This window comes from Gymnodraco acuticeps, unplaced genomic scaffold (assembly GCF_902827175.1).
Source record: "Gymnodraco acuticeps unplaced genomic scaffold, fGymAcu1.1, whole genome shotgun sequence".
NCBI classification, from domain to species: domain Eukaryota; kingdom Metazoa; phylum Chordata; class Actinopteri; order Perciformes; family Bathydraconidae; genus Gymnodraco; species Gymnodraco acuticeps.
In genome coordinates, this window is record NW_022989983.1 from 2881567 (window position 1) to 2900380 (window position 18814).

The 18814-nt window shown below is 43.6% G+C and overlaps 2 protein-coding genes across 3 annotated transcripts; one reads left to right on the forward strand and one right to left on the reverse strand.

Annotated features, from left to right (window-relative positions):
• Nucleotides 1–4149: 4149 nt before the first annotated feature.
• On the forward strand, nt 4150–14734 carry si:dkey-202e22.2 (netrin-4). Of its 2 annotated transcripts, none has more exons than XM_034212360.1 (10): nt 4150–4737; nt 5375–5868; nt 6480–6794; nt 7075–7201; nt 8118–8306; nt 9122–9338; nt 13275–13402; nt 13514–13582; nt 13700–13870; nt 14409–14734. In XM_034212360.1, the coding sequence occupies exons 1-10, from the start codon at nt 4647–4649 to the stop codon at nt 14543–14545; spliced, it is 1938 nt and encodes a 645-aa protein (XP_034068251.1). In that variant the 5' UTR covers nt 4150–4646; the 3' UTR covers nt 14546–14734. The 2 variants fall into 2 exon arrangements, with proteins under 2 accessions (XP_034068251.1, XP_034068252.1); XM_034212361.1 differs by having other exon boundaries at nt 5382–5868.
• A 351-nt stretch (nt 14735–15085) lies between these two features.
• Nucleotides 15086–18682, reverse strand: chchd4a (coiled-coil-helix-coiled-coil-helix domain containing 4a). Its single transcript, XM_034212362.1, has 3 exons — nt 18508–18682; nt 17223–17321; nt 15086–16435 (listed from the first exon to the last, which is right to left on the reverse strand). The coding sequence occupies exons 1-3, from the start codon at nt 18527–18529 to the stop codon at nt 15975–15977; spliced, it is 582 nt and encodes a 193-aa protein (XP_034068253.1). The 5' UTR covers nt 18530–18682; the 3' UTR covers nt 15086–15974.
• Between the last annotated feature and the right edge of the window lie 132 nt (nt 18683–18814).

Genomic DNA, 18814 nt, shown 5'->3' on the forward strand with positions numbered 1-18814 from the left:
GCATGCCAATAAAGCCTTGTTTAATGAGCTGAGAAAGGGCCTCAAAAGAAGCAAAGTAGGCAGACATGAGAGACAGACAGACTGGAACCCCACAACCCGTGGCCCGGGACCTCAAACAGCTGCATTTGATTTTTCTTCTCATTTGCTACATTTGTCAGTGTATCTTTTAGGAGGGGAACCAAAGTCCAAATATTCAATGTAGTGGGAGAACATCAGTGATGTGCAGTTAGGCTGTTTGTGTGACATAAACATTATGTTTGTGGCTCCCTTTATTTAACTGATGTTCAACTCCAGTGAGTTATCGTAGCCTTTTTTTGCTGACCTCTGACCCCCAGCACACTTAATGCTAGTCACCTTTTTTTAGCTAGTTTGTGCCAATCTACACTCTCTTTGAACCCAAGTTCTTTTTGACAGTAACAATAAATTGTTATGTAAGATGTCACTACGCTTTATCTCAGTGGGTGTGCGAATATGAGCTGGAAGAATAAGAAAGTCGTGAGTGCAATCTGTAACACGTGTGTGTGTTTTTGTGGTAGAAAACCAGTTTGTGTATGTGGGTGGCCGATGGAGAGCCAATATCAAGAAATTGCGTCTGTGTTTTTGTATGTGTGGTGTGTGTGTGTTGGAGTGACAATGTGTTGAAGTGGGTGACGCACTAAAGTCAATCTTGAGCTTGTTATTAAATGTCATCACTAACAGATATAAAGAAGTCAGACAGGGACACAAGACAAAGGGGGGGGGGGTAGTTTGAGTGCTTCTTTTCAAGTGTGCTTGTGGCAGGGATGTTAATTTGTTGTCCTTTATTAAAAAGGAGTTTTGGCTATAAATAAGTCAAAGCTGCTCAGCTGAAGCCTCCTCAAGTGAGCAACTCTTTAATATTCCTGACATTCCTCCTTGTTAAGAATTAATAAAGAGTAAATGGAAACAGATCTGCGTAGTTCCCACTTACTCATAACCACAAATCCACACACAAGATCACAGATGCACACGTTATTGGTTTGGCAAGCTGCCTGAGTGCTTCACCGAGGCCTTGATTTGTCATCCCACCTCATCTGGCCTCTATCAGGAAAGTCTGACAGCTTAATCTGTGTCATTCATCCTCTCACATCAAAGAGGCAACATGCAATCTAAACCTAACATGCTCGCACACAAAGTAGATGTGCACATGCATATGTTTACAGACTTTTAATTGTCTCTTTGTGTGTATTACAAATCCCTCCATGACATGAGGATCATAGCAAACATTTGTAGAGAGAAGGCGTTCTTTGTAAACTGTCCACACTGATTTACATGTTCACAGTGACAATGTATTAAAGCAACAGAACAAGAGCCCTCTTGGTTTTATTACACTTGAACTGTAGTCCTTTGCCATTGACCTTTGACTCAGACCTTCTGACTTCAAACTATGTTAACTGAAAGGCTTTTGGTAAAAGTGATTGGGAATTGTTGAGAGATTCAAGATATGCATCAAATTATAATAACACATAATTTAAAATAGAAATGTAACACAACGTACGGCAACATCCACCCCTCAAACACATCTGCATACAATACACTGGGGAATGTGTTATGATACCACAGAGTTACATAACATCTGTAGATTTAAAGGGTGCCACTGTCGAAACTGGAATTCTTTGGACCGACAGTTTATATATCAGACATGAAGACTTTATACCGTAAAGCTATAAATCTTTCTCCAAAACCTCCCCAAGATAATTAACTCTGACCTCAGTGCTTAACTCAAACACATCCTATTAACCATGGCGCTTACTGGCGGCTCTTGTGGTCGGTAGATAACGTCATATGAGCTCCTACTATAGTCTCCATAACAACAATACCATAACATACTAAGGCATTTAAATTAGACTGGCATGAACTTGATCGCTCTCCAAATCCACACACATTAACTGGATTTTGTCTTGTGAGGCCTAAATGCGGGTGAAGTCATGTAAGCAAGAAGCTTAATCTTCTTTATCACCAGGGGAATATACAGACTGACACGCAGAACATGAAGACAGAAAGAAGATGTGGAGGGAGAAGGAGATGGAGAAGTGTGGAGTGACACCATGTGCTCCAAAACACGCAAGCTGCATGGACAAACATGGAGGATTATAATGGCGGGGAGGGGGAGTCCCTGCTCGTCTGACCCCGGCTCTCTAACCCCCCGGCCCCCATTAAGCCCTGTAAATGAGAGAAATAAGAGCAATTAGAGAGGCAGTCACGGTGCAGGTAGGAGATCCCTGTGACCTTTCCTGGCTGGTATTTGACCTCTCACAGCTGGGGGCCATGATGAATATACATGCTGAACATTACCGGAATGTATTCGCTGAAAGGTTCTGGGAGAAAGACATTTTTCTCTCAGCACCGAGAATGAAGCATGTGTTGCTAACCACGGTGTGGATTCTGTTGTTTATCCACACACTCTAAACAAGCACTTTATTGGATGTGGGCGACTCTGCATTCCTACATCAGAGAACTCACCCTTAATTACAATTCAGTCAATTAAGAATGCAATGTGTTTTGCATTTCAAGGCATAAAGAGCAACTAAACCAAGTGAACTTGCACTTGAACCAGCTGCTCTTAAACCTTAAACCTTAAACCTTGACCTCAAACCTCAGTGACGCGAATTTTAGTGCATGCCTTTTCAAAAATCAGTCAAGTACAGTATGAACTCCTTTCAGGACCGACCTGACTCCGCAATGAAAGCACAACCACAGCTGGACCACAGGGATGATTTCACTCGATGTTTTATCCATTATCCATTCCTCTTAAACGCAAATGCACACAGGTCCTCCCATCCTGGCTGTAACGGTCAAAGGATTTCCGTGCATTCCATTCAGCCAGAAAATCTGTACAAAGCAGTCATAAACTGTATGCAACTAACATAAATAAATGGCATACCCCTCCTAATCTCCCATAAAGCTATTCTTAGCATATATACTGCACCACTGGAGTGTGACGAAAGGAGAAACCATGAGATGCCAGAAGATGAAGAGCCTCCGGGTTTTTATTTTGTGGAGGCCTGCCAGATAGCTGGTGTTCGAGTGGAGAGCAGCAGGAGAGAGAGATGAAAGGAGAGACCTGCGACAAAGACAAATGTAAAACAGATAGATGTAGAGTTGTATAGGAGTTGAGACATGCAGCGTAAAAAGGGGAATAAAACCGTTTACATTTAAATGTCAGATAACTAAGGATTGATGACCAAGCCAAAATGATGTGAATAATTCATCGCTGACTGCTCATAAACATAATATTGTATTTTCTGTCAGTTCAAAAATCAGCCCATATGTAATTCCTTTAGTAATTCATTTTGTATACCACATTCTGGGGGGAAAGCAAGCAAGCGTGTCTGTAGACAATTTGCATGACATTATAGACATTTATGAAAACCAATCTCATTCTGTGTCCATTCCAATTTTCTGAGCCCTCTGTATTTGAAGTTGAGCCATAAAGCCTAAGAGACATAATGTTTATCCTTCGGGGTGCCAGGCTCAGCAAAGCACTGAGATTTGCTGATGTGTGTGGTTTAAAATAATTGAAAAAGAACTGTCATGTATCAGACCATGTGTTTATTATCCAGGGCTATAATGAAGAATGGCAGAGTAATCTATCCAGTCAGGCAGACAGATGGGAGGAAGGCCCTTTTCGTGTCCAAGTCATTTGCATGAAAGTCCAAGCTGTCAGATTCTTTGGTGCCACAATGCGCCATCAAGCTGCAAATAACTGCACTGAGGACTATTTGTGTCTCCCTCTCAGGTTTCTCCCTGCTAGACTTCAAAGAGACCTGTAACTTGGAATTACTGCAGCTGAAAAACAGGAGGGCAGAAACAGATAAACTAATTTCCTCGCCCCATTACGAGGCCCTGGCTATAGTGGAAGGACCTAGTTTAGATGGTATGCGCTGTGCGGCTGGTTCACATTAACTGCGTTGACGAATCCGTGCGAGTCGCAAGTCTGTCCTCCCCTGCGCACGTTTTTTTGTGCTAAATCCCAATGATACACTCGTGCAGAGGAGAAAAAAAATATATCAACTTCATCAAGGGCTGGTTTAGTGTTGTTGCAGCACATCGTACTCACAGCGTACTCACAGTGTGTGTGTGTGTGCGTGCATGAGTGTGTGGGCGGGGAGTGACAGTGGATAAATAGAGCGCACACTCCACTCCTGTGCGTAAACGCGTAGAGAACCTGGCTGGGACACTGAGCTTTCAGATTGGCTGTGATAATTAAAACATTTACATTAATTAATCGGCGTAAAAAATAATAATAATCGCTTTTCATAACACAAAGACAAACAATTTTGCGCAAATTGGATCAAGACAAACATCTATCGAATTGGAATCAGTAACATTCCGTTCATTCCTGGACTAACCAATGAGACATTGTTGCTGCGACGGGGGCGCGCAATCCACTCCCGACAGAGAGATGCCATAGCTGTTGTTCCCGAGGACGCTTTGAACTTTATCAAGGATTTTGTTCCTGAGGGTAAATTGGAGAAAAATAAGGACTCGTCTGAAGGCTTTGCGCATTGCGTAATTGGCAGAGAAATGCGCTGGTGCGTTAGATAAGCTGCACATAATGTTGGGACAAATCTCTGCTGGAAGGCGTTTATCGCACCGTTTATGTTGCAAACACAGCAGAAACAAAGATGAGAGAGTTTAGTATGCTAGGGAAAGGTCGGCATCGGATGCTGCTGGCGCTCTGTTGGCTGTTTTTGGTTCTGACGAGGAGCGGAGCAGGTGAGGTGCACCACCACCATCCAATCCAATCCATTTTATTTCAATAGCACATTTAAAAACAACAGAGTTGAACAAAGTGCTGTACATCAACAACTGTATACAAACATAGCATAAATACATTAAACATTTTTTTTTTTAATGATCATGACCATCATCAACATCATGCTCTTTTCTCTTAATCTCCTGCGTCATTCTGGCTGAACTTGCCTTCTTGTTTTCCCCTATTGTGTTTAGGCTATGTTATTGATTGGAAAGACAGTTGTGGGTGACTCTGCGTAACATATGTATTGATTAAATGACATTATTTCTGCATGGTTATTAGTTGTGAAATTTTTAAGACCTAAATGTTAAAGCTACTTGTTGATCTGGGGCTGCTTGTGTCTTGCCTTTACATGTAACCTGAGCATGCTGTCCAATGGGGAAAGGGCAGGATTCTGTGTCACATCAGAGAAAGCATAACTAAAAAATTCATGGCAAACACAAAGAGGAAAACCTTGGTTTTGTCCATGATGTCAGCGATAGAAAGTGCTTGTTGTTTTGAATGTTTTGTGCCACCAGATATCTTGTTAAAGCATCTGAATACTTGTATTATATCACTGCTATCATATCACTGACCCTCCATCACCCTCTGTGTCAGTCTCCAGATGTGTGGACCATGCCTGCAGTCCGCCCATTGGGAACCTGGCTAGTGGCAGGACCCTCCTCACCCACTCCAGCTGCTGTGGAAACAGCTCCTTCCACCACAGCCCTTGCCCTTATCCAACAGTGACCCCCCACGCCCTTTGCCCCAATGACACCCATCCACCTGCTCACATGACTGATGACCCTTTCCTGCATCCAGACACGTGGTGGGCATCAGGTGCAGGCCCCACCGAGCAGGAGCAGCAGGATGAGATCCGGTTGGACTTGGAGAGCCACTTCTGCATGTCCCACATGGTTTTGGTGTTCCGGTCCCCACGGCCTGCTGCCATGGCCATCGACCGCTCAGCCGACTTTGGAAAGACCTGGGAAACTCTGAAGCTCTTTGCGCACAACTGCAGCGAGGAGTTTGGTTTGCCTGATGACTTCACTCAGCCAGGCTCTTTGTGCACATCCCGTTATACCAGTCCTACACCCTGCGGTGGGGGGGAGGTAAGAGAGTTTATGCCAAGATTTAGTGGTGAAAGAAGCACTTTTACTTTAAAACGAGCTATAGGAGCACTAAGAGAACTGTATGAAATCTTACTTATGTAAAAGTAGGAAAGTATTAGCATCAGAATATACTTAAAGTGCAGAAATGGCATGAGAAATAAGAAATATTTGTATTATATTATTGTATAATGGTGCATTAACGTGTTTATAATGTTGCAACTGCTAAAGGTGGGGCTTATTTGCACTGCTTTATACACTACTGGGTAGCATGTGAACTCTAGGAATAATAGAGTCTTTACAATCTTAACATATAATGATACTAAATACAGTACATTATGTTGTAGTTGATTTTGTATTTGTAGTTGTAATCAGCAAAGTTAAAACTAAAGTTATCAAATAAATATGAACAGAATATTCCCTTCTGAACTGTTATGGAGTAGAAGTACAAGTACCAGCAAATGGGAATAGCCAAGTAAACAAATAGTAACATAATATTGTTAATACAGTACTTAGTTACTTTCCACTACTGCAAAGCTCTAATGTATAATCTTTAGGGAGTTCCTCAGGGTTTGATTCAGCTCCAACTGGTGCTCTGTTTTTCTCCTCGGCAGGTAATATTGCGGACACTTGACCCCTTCAGTGCTAAAACTCTGGACCCTTACAGTCCGGAGGCCCTCGCCCGCCTGACCCTCACTAACCTCCGCATCAGACTGCTGAAAGCTCAGAGCTGCCCGGGACCTCTACATCCCCCGGCAGCCTGGACAAGCCCCACAGACTCAGCTCTCACTTCCACATCCTCCACAGAAAGCGCAGCACCTTACGCTATTTATACTCTATTGGCCAGAGGGACCTGCCTGTGCCACGGACACGCTGAGAATTGTGTAGCATACAACAGTAGCCAAGACACAAGGCAGGACAGTAACATGGTGAGTGGCTTCTCCTGTGTTTCAAAGTAAAATAGTTGGTAATACAATTCGAGAAAGTGAGTCTGCCAGTTACTGCACTGGCCTGTGTTCTATTACAGTGTAGTAAAACACACATCAGGAAGTTAAGTCAAGATGTAAAAAGCACTTACTGATGTAAGACTGGCCAGTTAAAGAGCTTTCAATTGTTTGATTTACACCACCTGCCTGGATCTATTTTATAGCTCTCTCCAGACGGCAGGTGTAGGTGAAGTAACTAAGCAACCCCGGATGTGTTTTCCAGGTGTCCGGTAGGTGCATGTGTGCTCACCACACAGCCGGGGATCACTGTGATAAGTGCGCCCCACTCTACAATGATCGTTCCTGGAGGCCGGCCAACAGCAGCAGCGGGGAGTCCAACCCGTGCCAGAGTGAGTGACCACCAACACGCTGCACGCTAACCATGCTGCTGAGAAAAACCAGAGAGGAGCTTCAAAAGTGGGCTGTAACAGGAACTATACATAGTTTCTATCAAGCGTCCATCTAGCAGGGTTTTAAATACATACTCAAGATGTTTTAAAGCTTTTAGATGAGCAATATCACATCCTTACTTTGCAGGTGAAGTCTTTTAACTTAAGTTTTTTCAATGTGAGAACATCATTTGGACAACAGTGTTTTGAACATGGTATACAAATAGGCTTTATAGACTCAAGAAAATCCGAACATACTAAATCCAATACTTATAATGCATTTTTTATCCGCTTGTAGCACTTACATTTATAAGCACTTTATAGCACTTATAGGATCAAGGTCACTCATTGACAAAGGATGATAGTGTATTATGATTTCCTAATACATTATAATAGCAAACATCTGTTTAAAATACATCAACCAAGTTAAAGGCAGATATAATCAATCACAAGCTGCCTTTAAATCAATTCAAATTGTAATTTTGTGCTTTAAATAAAATTTAAAAAAACATAATTAAAACAAAAATGTCAAAATGTGACGATCAATTATGAAGTGTTATGATACTGGACTTTATAAATCGTAATAAAATGCTTCGAAATTAAACATGAATATTTTCCAAGTACTTATTACTTTAATAATGACAGGCTAAAAGCAGATTATAGTAAACTATGAGTATACAGTTTTCGACGCATTCCCTCCTACCATACAATAAAACCAGTGATGGTATTTTCTCAAGTACTGAATGTGGATAATTATAGACATTGGCCTCATTAAAAATGTTACCCAAAAACCTAACCCATAATGTGCCCGTACCCCGTGTTCCCTGTTGTCTCTCCGCCTCCTCCCTCCCACTTTGTCTCCCTCTCACGCTTTCAGTGTGCCAGTGCCACGCTCACGCAGAGCGCTGCCACTTCTCTCCGAGGGCCTGGCTCTCCTCGGGGGGCACCAGTGGGGGCGTTTGTGACGACTGCAGGCACAACACTGTGGGTCGCAGGTGCCAGCGCTGTCGCCATGGTTACCACCGCCACCCATCCCTGCCCCTCAACTCCCCCCACGCCTGCACACGTAAGACCCTCATCGCTGAGTTGATCTAGAGTTGCACATTTCTGCTCGGCACTACCTCTTGTTTAAATCTGCATAGCTCTCCACTTTCAACCAACTACTTGTCATATTTTATTATACTTTACTGTACTTAGTTTTTCACATATTTATATTTTGTGTACATTTTGTCTTTATTTTTAATTTGTTACAATTGTTTTAAAATAGTTTCTAAAATAGCTTTTATAATAGTACAATTTGCCCTTCTTCTATTTTTTGCTTTGAAGTAAAAATTAGAAGTACTGCATTGAGAAAGTATTTACGTACAATAAGGAAAATGTACTTAAAGTATTCAGAGTAATCTTCACATTTAAAAAGATGGAACTGCGATTCATTTTCTGATGTCGCACTTGTGGTTTTAGTTGCTCTGCATAACATTTTGGATGGTTTTAATCTATACCAAATAATCATATTTTAAACGTTTTTTTTAAAAGTATTGTTTGTCAAAATCTGAATTTATAAAGTAAATAAATCTGTAAAATAAATATATTGGATTAAAAAGTACAATATTGGCTCCCAAAATCTAGTAGAAAATAAGTATACATTAGTATAAAATGAAAATACTCAGGTAAAGTACAAGTACCTCAAATGTGTACTTGAGTATAGCACTTGAGTAAATGTACTGGTGGTGTTTGTTCAAAGTAAGACAGGTTGGTGGATAAAATAAAAGTAACGTCTTATAGCTCCATCTGCTGGCACTTTTCTAAATCCATAATTTGACAACAATAGAAGAGTAAAACATAAATGTAGGAGCATCATACTTAACTGTGTATGTTTCTCAGGCTGCTGGTGTGATCCTCGGGGGTCTTTGCCCACTCGTCCAGGGGAGGAGGGACCCTGGTGCCACCCAAGGAGCGGGCAGTGCCCCTGCAGACCCGGGGTCTGGGGCGCGAGCTGCAGCCACTGCCAGCCCGGACACTGGGGGTTTGGAGAGGAGGGCTGTAGACCCTGCGCCTGCCCTCACAGCTGTGATCCAATCACAGGGCAGTGTCTGGACAGGTTAGCCATATCATCTATCTACGACCTAATCATTCACACGTCAAGGCAGAAGCTAAAACTTAATCACTGTGGTTATTGCTAATTTATACTTCCAGTTGAGCTTAAACCTGCTCAGACGTTCACACTTTTTCCAAATGTGCAACAAAAATGATATTGAGCAACCAGTCTTGCCAACAATAATTGTACTGTAATTTGATAGGTTAGTTTAAATTAATTCTGAAGATATACAGTGGGGCAAAAAAGTATTTAGTCAGCCACCAATTGTGCAAGTTCTCCCACTTAAAAAGATGAGAGAGGCCTGTAATTTTCATCCTAGGTACACTTCAACTATGAGAGACAGAATGGGGGGAAAGAATCCAGGAAATCACATTGTAGGATTTTTAATGAATTAATTGGTAAATTCCTCGGTAAAATAAGTATTTGGTCACCTACAAACTCCACTATGGCCAAGACCAAAGAGATGTCAAAGGATACCAGAAACAAAATTGTAGACCTGCACCAGGCTGGGTAGACTGAATCTGCAATAGGTAAGCAGCTTGGTGTGAAGAAATCAACTGTGGGAGCAATTATTAGAAAATGGAAGACATACAAGACCACTGATAATCTCCCTCGATCTGGGGCTCCACGCAAGATCTCACCCCGTGGGGTCAAAATGATCACAAGAACGGTGAGCAAAAATCCCAGAACCACACGGGGGGACCTAGTCAATGACCTGCAGAGAGCTGGGACCAAAGTAACAAAGGCTACCATCAGTAACACACTATGCACACTCAAATCCTGCAGTGCCAGACGTGTCCCCTTGCTTAAGCCAGTACATGTCCAGGCCCGTCTGAAGTTTGCTAGAGCATTTAGATGATCCAGAAGAGGATTGGGAGAATGTCATATGGTCAGATGAAACCAAAATAGAACTTTTTGGTAAAAACTCAACTAGACGTGTTTGGAGGAGAAAGAATGCTAAGTTGCATCCAAAGAACACCATACCTACTGTGAAACATGGGGGTGGAAACATCATGCTTTGGGGCTGTTTTTCTGCAAAGGGACCAGGACGACTGATCCGTGTAAAGGAAAGAATGAATGGGGCCATGTATCGTGAGATTTTGAGTGACAACCTCCTTCCATCAGCAAGGGCATTGAAGATGAAACGTGGCTGGGTCTTTCAGCATGACAATGATCCCAAACACACCGCCCGGGCAACGAAGGAGTGGCTTCGTAAGAAGCATTTCAAGGTCCTGGAGTGGCCTAGCCAGTCTCCAGATCTCAACCCCATAGAAAATCTTTGGAGGGAGTTGAAAGTCCGTGTTGCCCAGCGACAGCCCCAAAACATCACTGCTCTAGAATAATAATAATAATAATAATAATAGCTTCGATTTCTATAGCGCCTTTCAGGGGACCCAAGGTCGCTTCACAAGTAATAGTGCAAAGACAAACATAACAAAACAAAAGACAGACAAACAGAACAACAGATCGATTTAGGGGCCGAAAGCCTTGGCAAACAGATGGGACTTGAGGGCCCTTTTGAAGGCTTCAAGTGTGGGGATGTTGCGTATCTCCGCAGGGAGAGCGTTCCAGAGGGTGGGGGCTGCCACACTGAAGGCTCTGTCCCCGTAGGTTCGCAGTTTGGTGCGGGGGGTGGTAAGCAGGCCAGAGTCTGAGGACCGCAGGTTCCGGGGTGGGGCATGTGGGTGAAGGATGTCCGATAGGTACTGGGGGGCAAGGGCATGGAGGGATTTGTAGGTAAGGAGGAGGATTTTGTAGGATATGCGGGACTTGACCGGCAACCAGTGTAGGTGGATGAGGGTGGGAGTGATGTGCTGCCACGGTTTTGTGTGCGTGAGTACCCTAGCAGCACAGTTTTGGACATACTGGAGCCTGTCCAGGGTTTTGTTGGAAACCCCGAACAGGACACCATTGCAGTAGTCCAAGCGGGTGGTGACAAATGCATGGACTAGGGTTTCGGCAACCGACTCCGAGAGTGACGGTCGGAGTCTGGCAATGTTCCTTAGATGGAAAAAGGCTGATTTGTCACAGACTTGACGTGGGAATGGAAGGAAAGGGTGGAGTCGAGGATGACACCCAGGTTGCGGGCTTCAGGAGATGGGGAGATGGAGCAGCCGTCAACCTCAAGGATGAAGTCACCAACCTTCTGGAACAGGGCCTTGGGTGCCACAACCATGAGCTCTGTTTTCATGCTGTTTAGTTTCAGATAGTTGCATGACATCCATGCTTTGATGTCATGCAGGCAGTTGATGAGAGACTGAGGGGGGAGCTGGGAGGATGGAGTGGTGCTGAGATACAATTGGGTATCATCAGCATAGCAGTGGAAGTTGAGTCCATGATGTCAGATGATCTGGCCGAGGGGGAGCATGTAAATGGTGAACAGGAGGGGGCCAAGCACAGAGCCCTGGGGTACACCGTGGTGGACTGGGGCCGGGGCTGAGTTTGAGCCACTGATGGAGACAAACTGTTTCCTGTTGTGGAGGTAGGATGTCAACCAGGACAGCGCTGTGCCAGTGACACCTAGGAGGTCTGAGAGGCGGGTGAGGAGGATGTTGTGAGAGATGGTGTCAAATGCTGCAGAGAGGTCCAGGAGGATGAGGATGCTGAGGCGGCCAGAGTCAGCAGCAATGAGGAGATCGTTGGTGATCTTGATGAGGGCGGTCTCAGTGCTGTGTTGCTGTCTGAAGCCGGATTGGAAGGGCTCATAGAGCTCATTGCTGGACAGGTACTGATGGAGTTGGCCGGCGACCACTCTTTCCAGAGTTTTGCTGAGGAAGGGAAGGTTGGAGATCGGCCGGTGGTTCTGGAGGTCGTCGGGGTCCAGGCCAGGTTTTTTGAGTATGGGGGTGACTGAGGCCAGTTTGAAGCTGGTGGGGACTATACCAGGAGCCAGAGAAGCGTTGATGATGACCACCATGTAGGGACAGAGGGTGGGTAGGCAGTCCTTGACCAGGGCTGTGGGCATGGGGTCCAGGGAGCAGGTGGAGGTCTTGGCCGAGCTGACCAGTTTGGCCACTTGGAGAGCATCCACAGGGGAGAAGGAGGAGAGGTTGGAGTGGGAGAGGCGCGGCGCTTGGGGTGCATTACCAGGTGGCTGAGGTGCAGGTAGGGGGGAAGGGCCAGTCACCAGGAGCTGCTGATGGATGGCCTCGACTTTCGCCTGGAAGAAGTCAAGGAATTTGGAGCACAGATCGGGAGCCCCTGAGGGCTGAGGGGCGTCAGGGGGCCGTAGTAGGCGGTTGATGGTGGAGAACAGTCTTCTGGGGTTGCTTTGCTGAGCACCAATGAGACGAGAGTAGTAGTGAGTCTTGGCATGGGAGAGAGCTTCCTTATATGTTTTTATATGCTCACGAAAGGCCAGGAGGTGGACTGTGAGGCCAGTTTTTTTGGAGAGCCTCTCCAGCTGCTCTAGAGGAGATCTGCATGGAGGAATGGGCCAAAATACCAGCAACAGTGTGTGAAAACCTTGTGAAGACTTACAGAAAACGTTTGACCTCTGTCATTGCCAACAAAGGGTATATAACAAAGTATTGAGATGAACTTTTGTTATTGACCAAATCCACCATAATTTGCAAATAAATTCTTTAAAAATCAGACAATGTGATTTTCTGGATTTTCTTTTCTCATTTTGTCTCTCATAGTTGAGGTGTATCTAGGATGAAAATTACAGGCCTCTCTCATCTTTTTAAGTGGGAGAACTTGCACAATTGGTGGCTGACTAAATACTTTTTTGCCCCACTGTAGCTGTTTTGATAAATGTGCTAGTATGTATATTCTAAATATTTGTATTTTGATCTGATGTGTATGTGTGTACCTTCCCAGGGACAGACATATAGCATATGTTCTCCCTTTGATATTAATGATTTTTTTATGCATGGCCTTGTTTGATGAAGACATTATAGTAACAATCACCTGATGGGTTCAATTCCACTATTGCAGCTACTCAAATAACCAGGTGTTCAACGTGCCCATTGGTGGAAAGATCCCTGACCTGGATCACATGTTCACATTAGAAGAAGAGGTTCAGTGGTCGAAGGAGCTCGCCGTCTCTGCTCTGCATTACACAGGTGAGTCTGATGTTCATCTGCATTGCATGGCTTTAAACTGTGGAATCGTAGTGATTTATTGAGGGTAATCTTGGAGGTAGTGGATCAGGAATAACTCATGTCTGTATGCAGGAAAGTGCAGCTGTAAGGAGAAAAAGCTGAGGAGTGCGTTGGACCTCTGTAAGACCAAACATGATTATGGTAAGAAAGGATGTGTAATTATTATCACTCGTTTAATAACCGTTTCATGAATTGTGATCGATACTTGCTTCATAATGCCTCCCCTCAGTATTCTCTCTTCCTGTGTGACCCTGACAGTGATCAAGGCCAGTGTGCTGTCCGCTCACGACAAAGGCAGCCACGCAGAAGTGCAGGTCAAAGTTCGCAAGGTCCTTCGATCAGGCCATGTGGCGCTGAGCTTAGGGACCATCAGCATCTACCCTCTGTCCTGGACCAGCCGCGGCTGCACCTGTCCCATTCTAAACCCAGGTAAAATGATTATAATTCAGTTCAAATGTAAATGTACTTAGTCTAGATACTTATTTATATATTATTACAATATGCAGTTTTTATTTTACATAGTTTACTTACAGTATTTCCGGGTTTTTTTGTTGCAGCATTGTGTTCCTTGCACCATACTCATGTACTTTTTTTATTTCCATTTCTTCTTGAACTATTTTTCTTTCTTTTTATGTCTTAAGAATATTGTATGTTGCATTGTAGGAGGAGCCTGGGACCTAATATGGGACTTTTTACTGCCAAAACTACACTAGCTATTGTGTTGACAATTAAGCCTTTGAATTTGAATCTTAAATATGTATTTATCTTCATCTTCTTTTTAATTTTAGACGCATAGGTCAATATCTAAAAATGGAAGAATCAGTTGAAAACATGGCAAAGAAAAATAATTTGTGAACCAGTACACGAGACAGTCATGTACAGCTTTCTGGACACATTTTTAACAGAGGAATATACACTGGAGATGTGTTATTAGACCAGGTCAATAATGTCTTACCTCTCTCACCAGGTATGGAGTACCTGCTGGCGGGACCCGAGGAGGCGGGAACAGGCCGACTGCTGGTCACCATGCAGAGCGTGGTCGTCCCATGGACACCGCGGCTCGGCCTACTGGTATCAGAGGGCCTGAGGAACGGATGTACTTGAATATAGATCTACACAGGCAGGACAGACTGCAGAAGCTTTGGCAAGGACATTTGAGTCAGTGGACAATTCAGAAAGGGGACTGAAAATCACTGATGACATGCTGCCTCATTCAGAGGAGTCAAACTCATGACTGGTACTCACAATGTGTGTGTGTGCAACACAAAATAAAAACTGAAGTGAGTTCCTGGATTTGTTAAGATCTGAGTTTAACAAATCAATATTTTATCGCCACTTTTTTATCGAGCAAGGTAACGGTGTAAGATGAAGGTAGTTGTCGTTCTTTGAATGTCCAACTGGGTTTCTCAAAGTTTATTTATACACATGTTGAAGCCTATATGATTTTGATAATAAAATACTATGAAACTATAATATTACAGAAATGCTAGCTAGTATTAGGCTGTTAAATATGATGGTCGGTTCTGTCATAATACACGGTTTACTTGTACATATTAGAGTTAAAAACCTCAAAACATTTATTACATTTTCAAGATGTGAAAATGTAAAACTGACTGACATTAAGAAGGCTTCATACGAAACATCTGATTTTTCCACAAATCATTTTAATCTGGACATGTTTGAGAAACACAGATCAAGTATTTTAGAGGAAGGTCACTGAATGGTGATCAGAGCAGATTCCAGACAGTGTTCAGACAACAAAAACATTTATGCACTGACAGTCAAATGTAACAAACCACTTTGGTCTTGGCCAGATACAGTATCAATTATGAAGATGACAACAACTTTTCATATGCTAACTAATGTAGATGGAAACCCTGAAGTTCTTACAAGATGTCAACAAACGCAGAACCTCTTAATTTTACCCAAACAGAAGCCTTGTTTTTTTTTTACCAATTAAAAGGGCTTTCTGTCTTTTGAGTAATAGAATAAAGGAAGGGAATTAAATGTTAAACTGCAGTAACACAAACAAGAAAAAGAAGCTCCAATCAAAAGATCAAGTGATTCCTGCTTGGATTACTATCAAATTGCATAATGAATCGAAGCCGGTGCTGTATATTTCTGGGCTGTCAACATTATCAGGACAACACACATAATGGATGCCAACAAACAAGCTTTTTTGATAGACACGATAACACACAATAAATTAAACCCCAATTGCCTATAAAGGGACTCTTTCACTGATGTGCCTGCAGTTTAGCCCGCTGTCAATAAATCATACTCTTCAATGATCTTTGAGTGCCAGTGAAACAAAGCAGCCTATACTTTGTACATACGTTATGTTCATCTGCATTCACAAAGTCCTTCACTGATTGCCTGTAAATATGGCCCGTTAGAATCAGAGCTATGTCAGTAAGTCCTCTCTGTCTGTGGGCTTAATCAGGTGAAGAGGCCAATCAGAGCTCCTCCTGGAGAGTCAGTTCTGCCGGGCAGTGATTGGACACAGAGAAGCCTGGATGAGCACCGGTGGACCTTAGCTGGCACTCTGGGTTTCTGTGGGCGATGCGCTGTCAGGTGAGGCATCAGCAGCAGGTGGTGTAGCATCAGCAGCAGGTGTAGCATCAGCAGCAGGTGGTGTAGCATCAGCAGCAGGTGGTGTAGCTTCAGAAGCAGGTGTAGTAGCAGCAGCAGGGGGAGAGTCAGTTTCAGGGGGCGAGGCGGAGCCCTCAGTCGGGGCAGCAGAACCAGAACCAGAGTTGGACTCTGCTTCGGAGGAGCTTTCTTTATCTTCCTCTTGAGGGTAGAGCTCGGGGTACTTCTGCATGCACTCTTGCATACCGCGGAAGTTGTCGATGCAGTCGGAGCCCTTCAGCTCCTCCTTACTGTAGTGGAAGCAGGAAAAGGCCTCTTTAAACTGAGAGCCGCACGGTCCACTGGCCATGCCGCCAAGGCACGGGCAGTTCCAGTTGATGTCTCCATTAGCCAAAATCAGACCTTAAGGAAAGGAAACCAGAAGGAAGTAAGTTAAAAGAATACTTGTATGAGGTAATGTTTGAAAGTCTGATCCTGTTTTTCCACAATGACTAGGGTTGGGAACCGATAAGAAAATGCCGGGTACCCATACAAAATACACAATTTCGGTTCTGCTTAACGGTTCCTAAACGCGGTAGACCCTGTATTCCACCAGGTCCGTCTGCGCCGCGGTGACCCGGTGAAATACAGCCAGGGTAAGGGAGGACTGGCCATCTGTGTGTTCTGGAGAATCACAGAACGGCCGGTCGTCAGCGGGTCGTTGACGGCCGGCTGACGACCGGCTTGGTACGCTGACGGCCGGCACCGCCCTTCATTTTTTAAAACGGCATCATGTTATTTGCGGCGACAGAGGTCCACAGTTTCCCCGCAGCGAGGCTCCCCCCGTCCTCCCGTAGACAGTTCACAAGCTCAGTCACTTCATAACACCAAAGATGGGTCGCGCTAAACGGTCTGAAGTGAGGCTCCACTACACTAAAAAATGAAAAGACAAGGCACAGTGTAATGCCTGTTAACAGCTTGCCACAGGCATAGCTCAGTTAAAATAAAGCACAGCTATTGTGCAATACATTTGTATTGCATGTATATTTTTTATTTGTAAAAATGTCAGTTAAAGCTTAAAAAAATAAAGATATTTTTGTTATCTAAAAGATTGACCTCTTTCTTTTACAATTTTGGAATCGAAACGGGGAATCGATAAGAACCGGAATCGATACATTTCAAACGATACCCATCCCTAACAATGACTAACCCTGTTCCTCATAAGGATCATCGGGGTCATCTGCAATGAGCTCAGCGTTGCTCGGTGCCTCATGGTCCTCCTTGGTCACAAAGATGATGCGATCCTTACCTTTGATAACAAAACAAATAACAAAATCATGGATTTTTCATATAGCACTTAAAAAAAGTAACTGTTTTACAAAGATGTATAAAAATGGCAGATAATATAAAATATAACTGATACAGTATTAATGACAAGCAAAGTATCAATAACTTAAACAGTAAAAATAAGTATTGTTTAAACTGAAAAACAACCAATAACATAACAAGTAAATGTGAAAAGTCCTAAAAAAGCATCAGTACCATTTAAAATCCTGATCTCTGGATCAGTTATCCAGTGTTGAGATGCTAAACTAGGTGTAATGTGGAGTCTTCATAGGGAGTTGCCTTAGTTACTGCAGCCTATTTGACTTGGAGAGGTTGACAAGAATTCAGCAACAACAAACATGGGCTTATAGATTCCTACATGTTTTTTAAGATATGACAAAGTTGCAGAAAACGTTATTAAATGACTTCACCTGTTGGTAAAAGTTTGCCATCTCTCCTCTGGACATATTTTGTCACCCCATGAAAGACACACTCACAGGACTTAACAGGTGTGTAGCTCAAATACAAATTAATGTTGTAGCCTTCAGTTTGGAAATGGGTGTGGCCAGAGCAAGGGCACCGGAAGCAAGGGGGGAAAGGAGTGGGGAAGACGACATTTCCTCCTCGACTTTACTGGCGTTGTTATGATCCCATCTCAAGATTATATCATTGTCTCCATTTGCTATGTAACAGCAAGAGCAACCAGAGTCAGTTCAAATGTATGATAAATAAATAAACTGTACAAAAATAAACAAAAAATGCTCTACTAGTTTATATTTCGAGTAGAAGTAGAAAACCAGTTCACGAAGCTGGTTAACAGTGACCCCTGTGGGCGCACTGTGCCAGTAACCTGGTTTAACCTGACCTGTCAACTGATAGCCCTGGACGTACCACCAGATTCAGAGCTAGCCCTTTCTACCAATGTGTATCAAAGGTGTCCGATCAGATTACGACCATGACCAATGTGTTTTATCACAACAATGCAGACACCCTTAATAATAAGCCTCATTCATTTGCATGCAGCTTCCTCGCTACCAGCCATGTAACTGTTAGGTAACTTACTGAAATATCCGGCTTCTTCTAGAAGTTAGCCTAGCATGGTGGCTAACTCGGTGACATTGCCAAGCCATGGACATGGAGTGAACATGAATGAAGGAGATTTAGATTACCTTCCTGTTTGCAGTACGACATGTCTGCCGCTGGTTCAGTCCGTTGCCCTCCGTGGTAGAAGATGGCCGGTGTGACAGCAGAAATTACTTAAGTTAAACCGTCTCATCTGACTAGATACCCGGCTTCCAAACGGCCCCGTTACCCCTCTGACCCTTCGGTCACATGTGGTCGCACAATGATGACGTCACTCGACCGTGGCAACTGTTGTTAACAACATAGGCGTCATTTGAGCTGGGGACATGTTTCTGAAATGGCCAATTTTATCCCCACCAAATGTGTAAAGTATAACTTACAAATGTTCTGAAA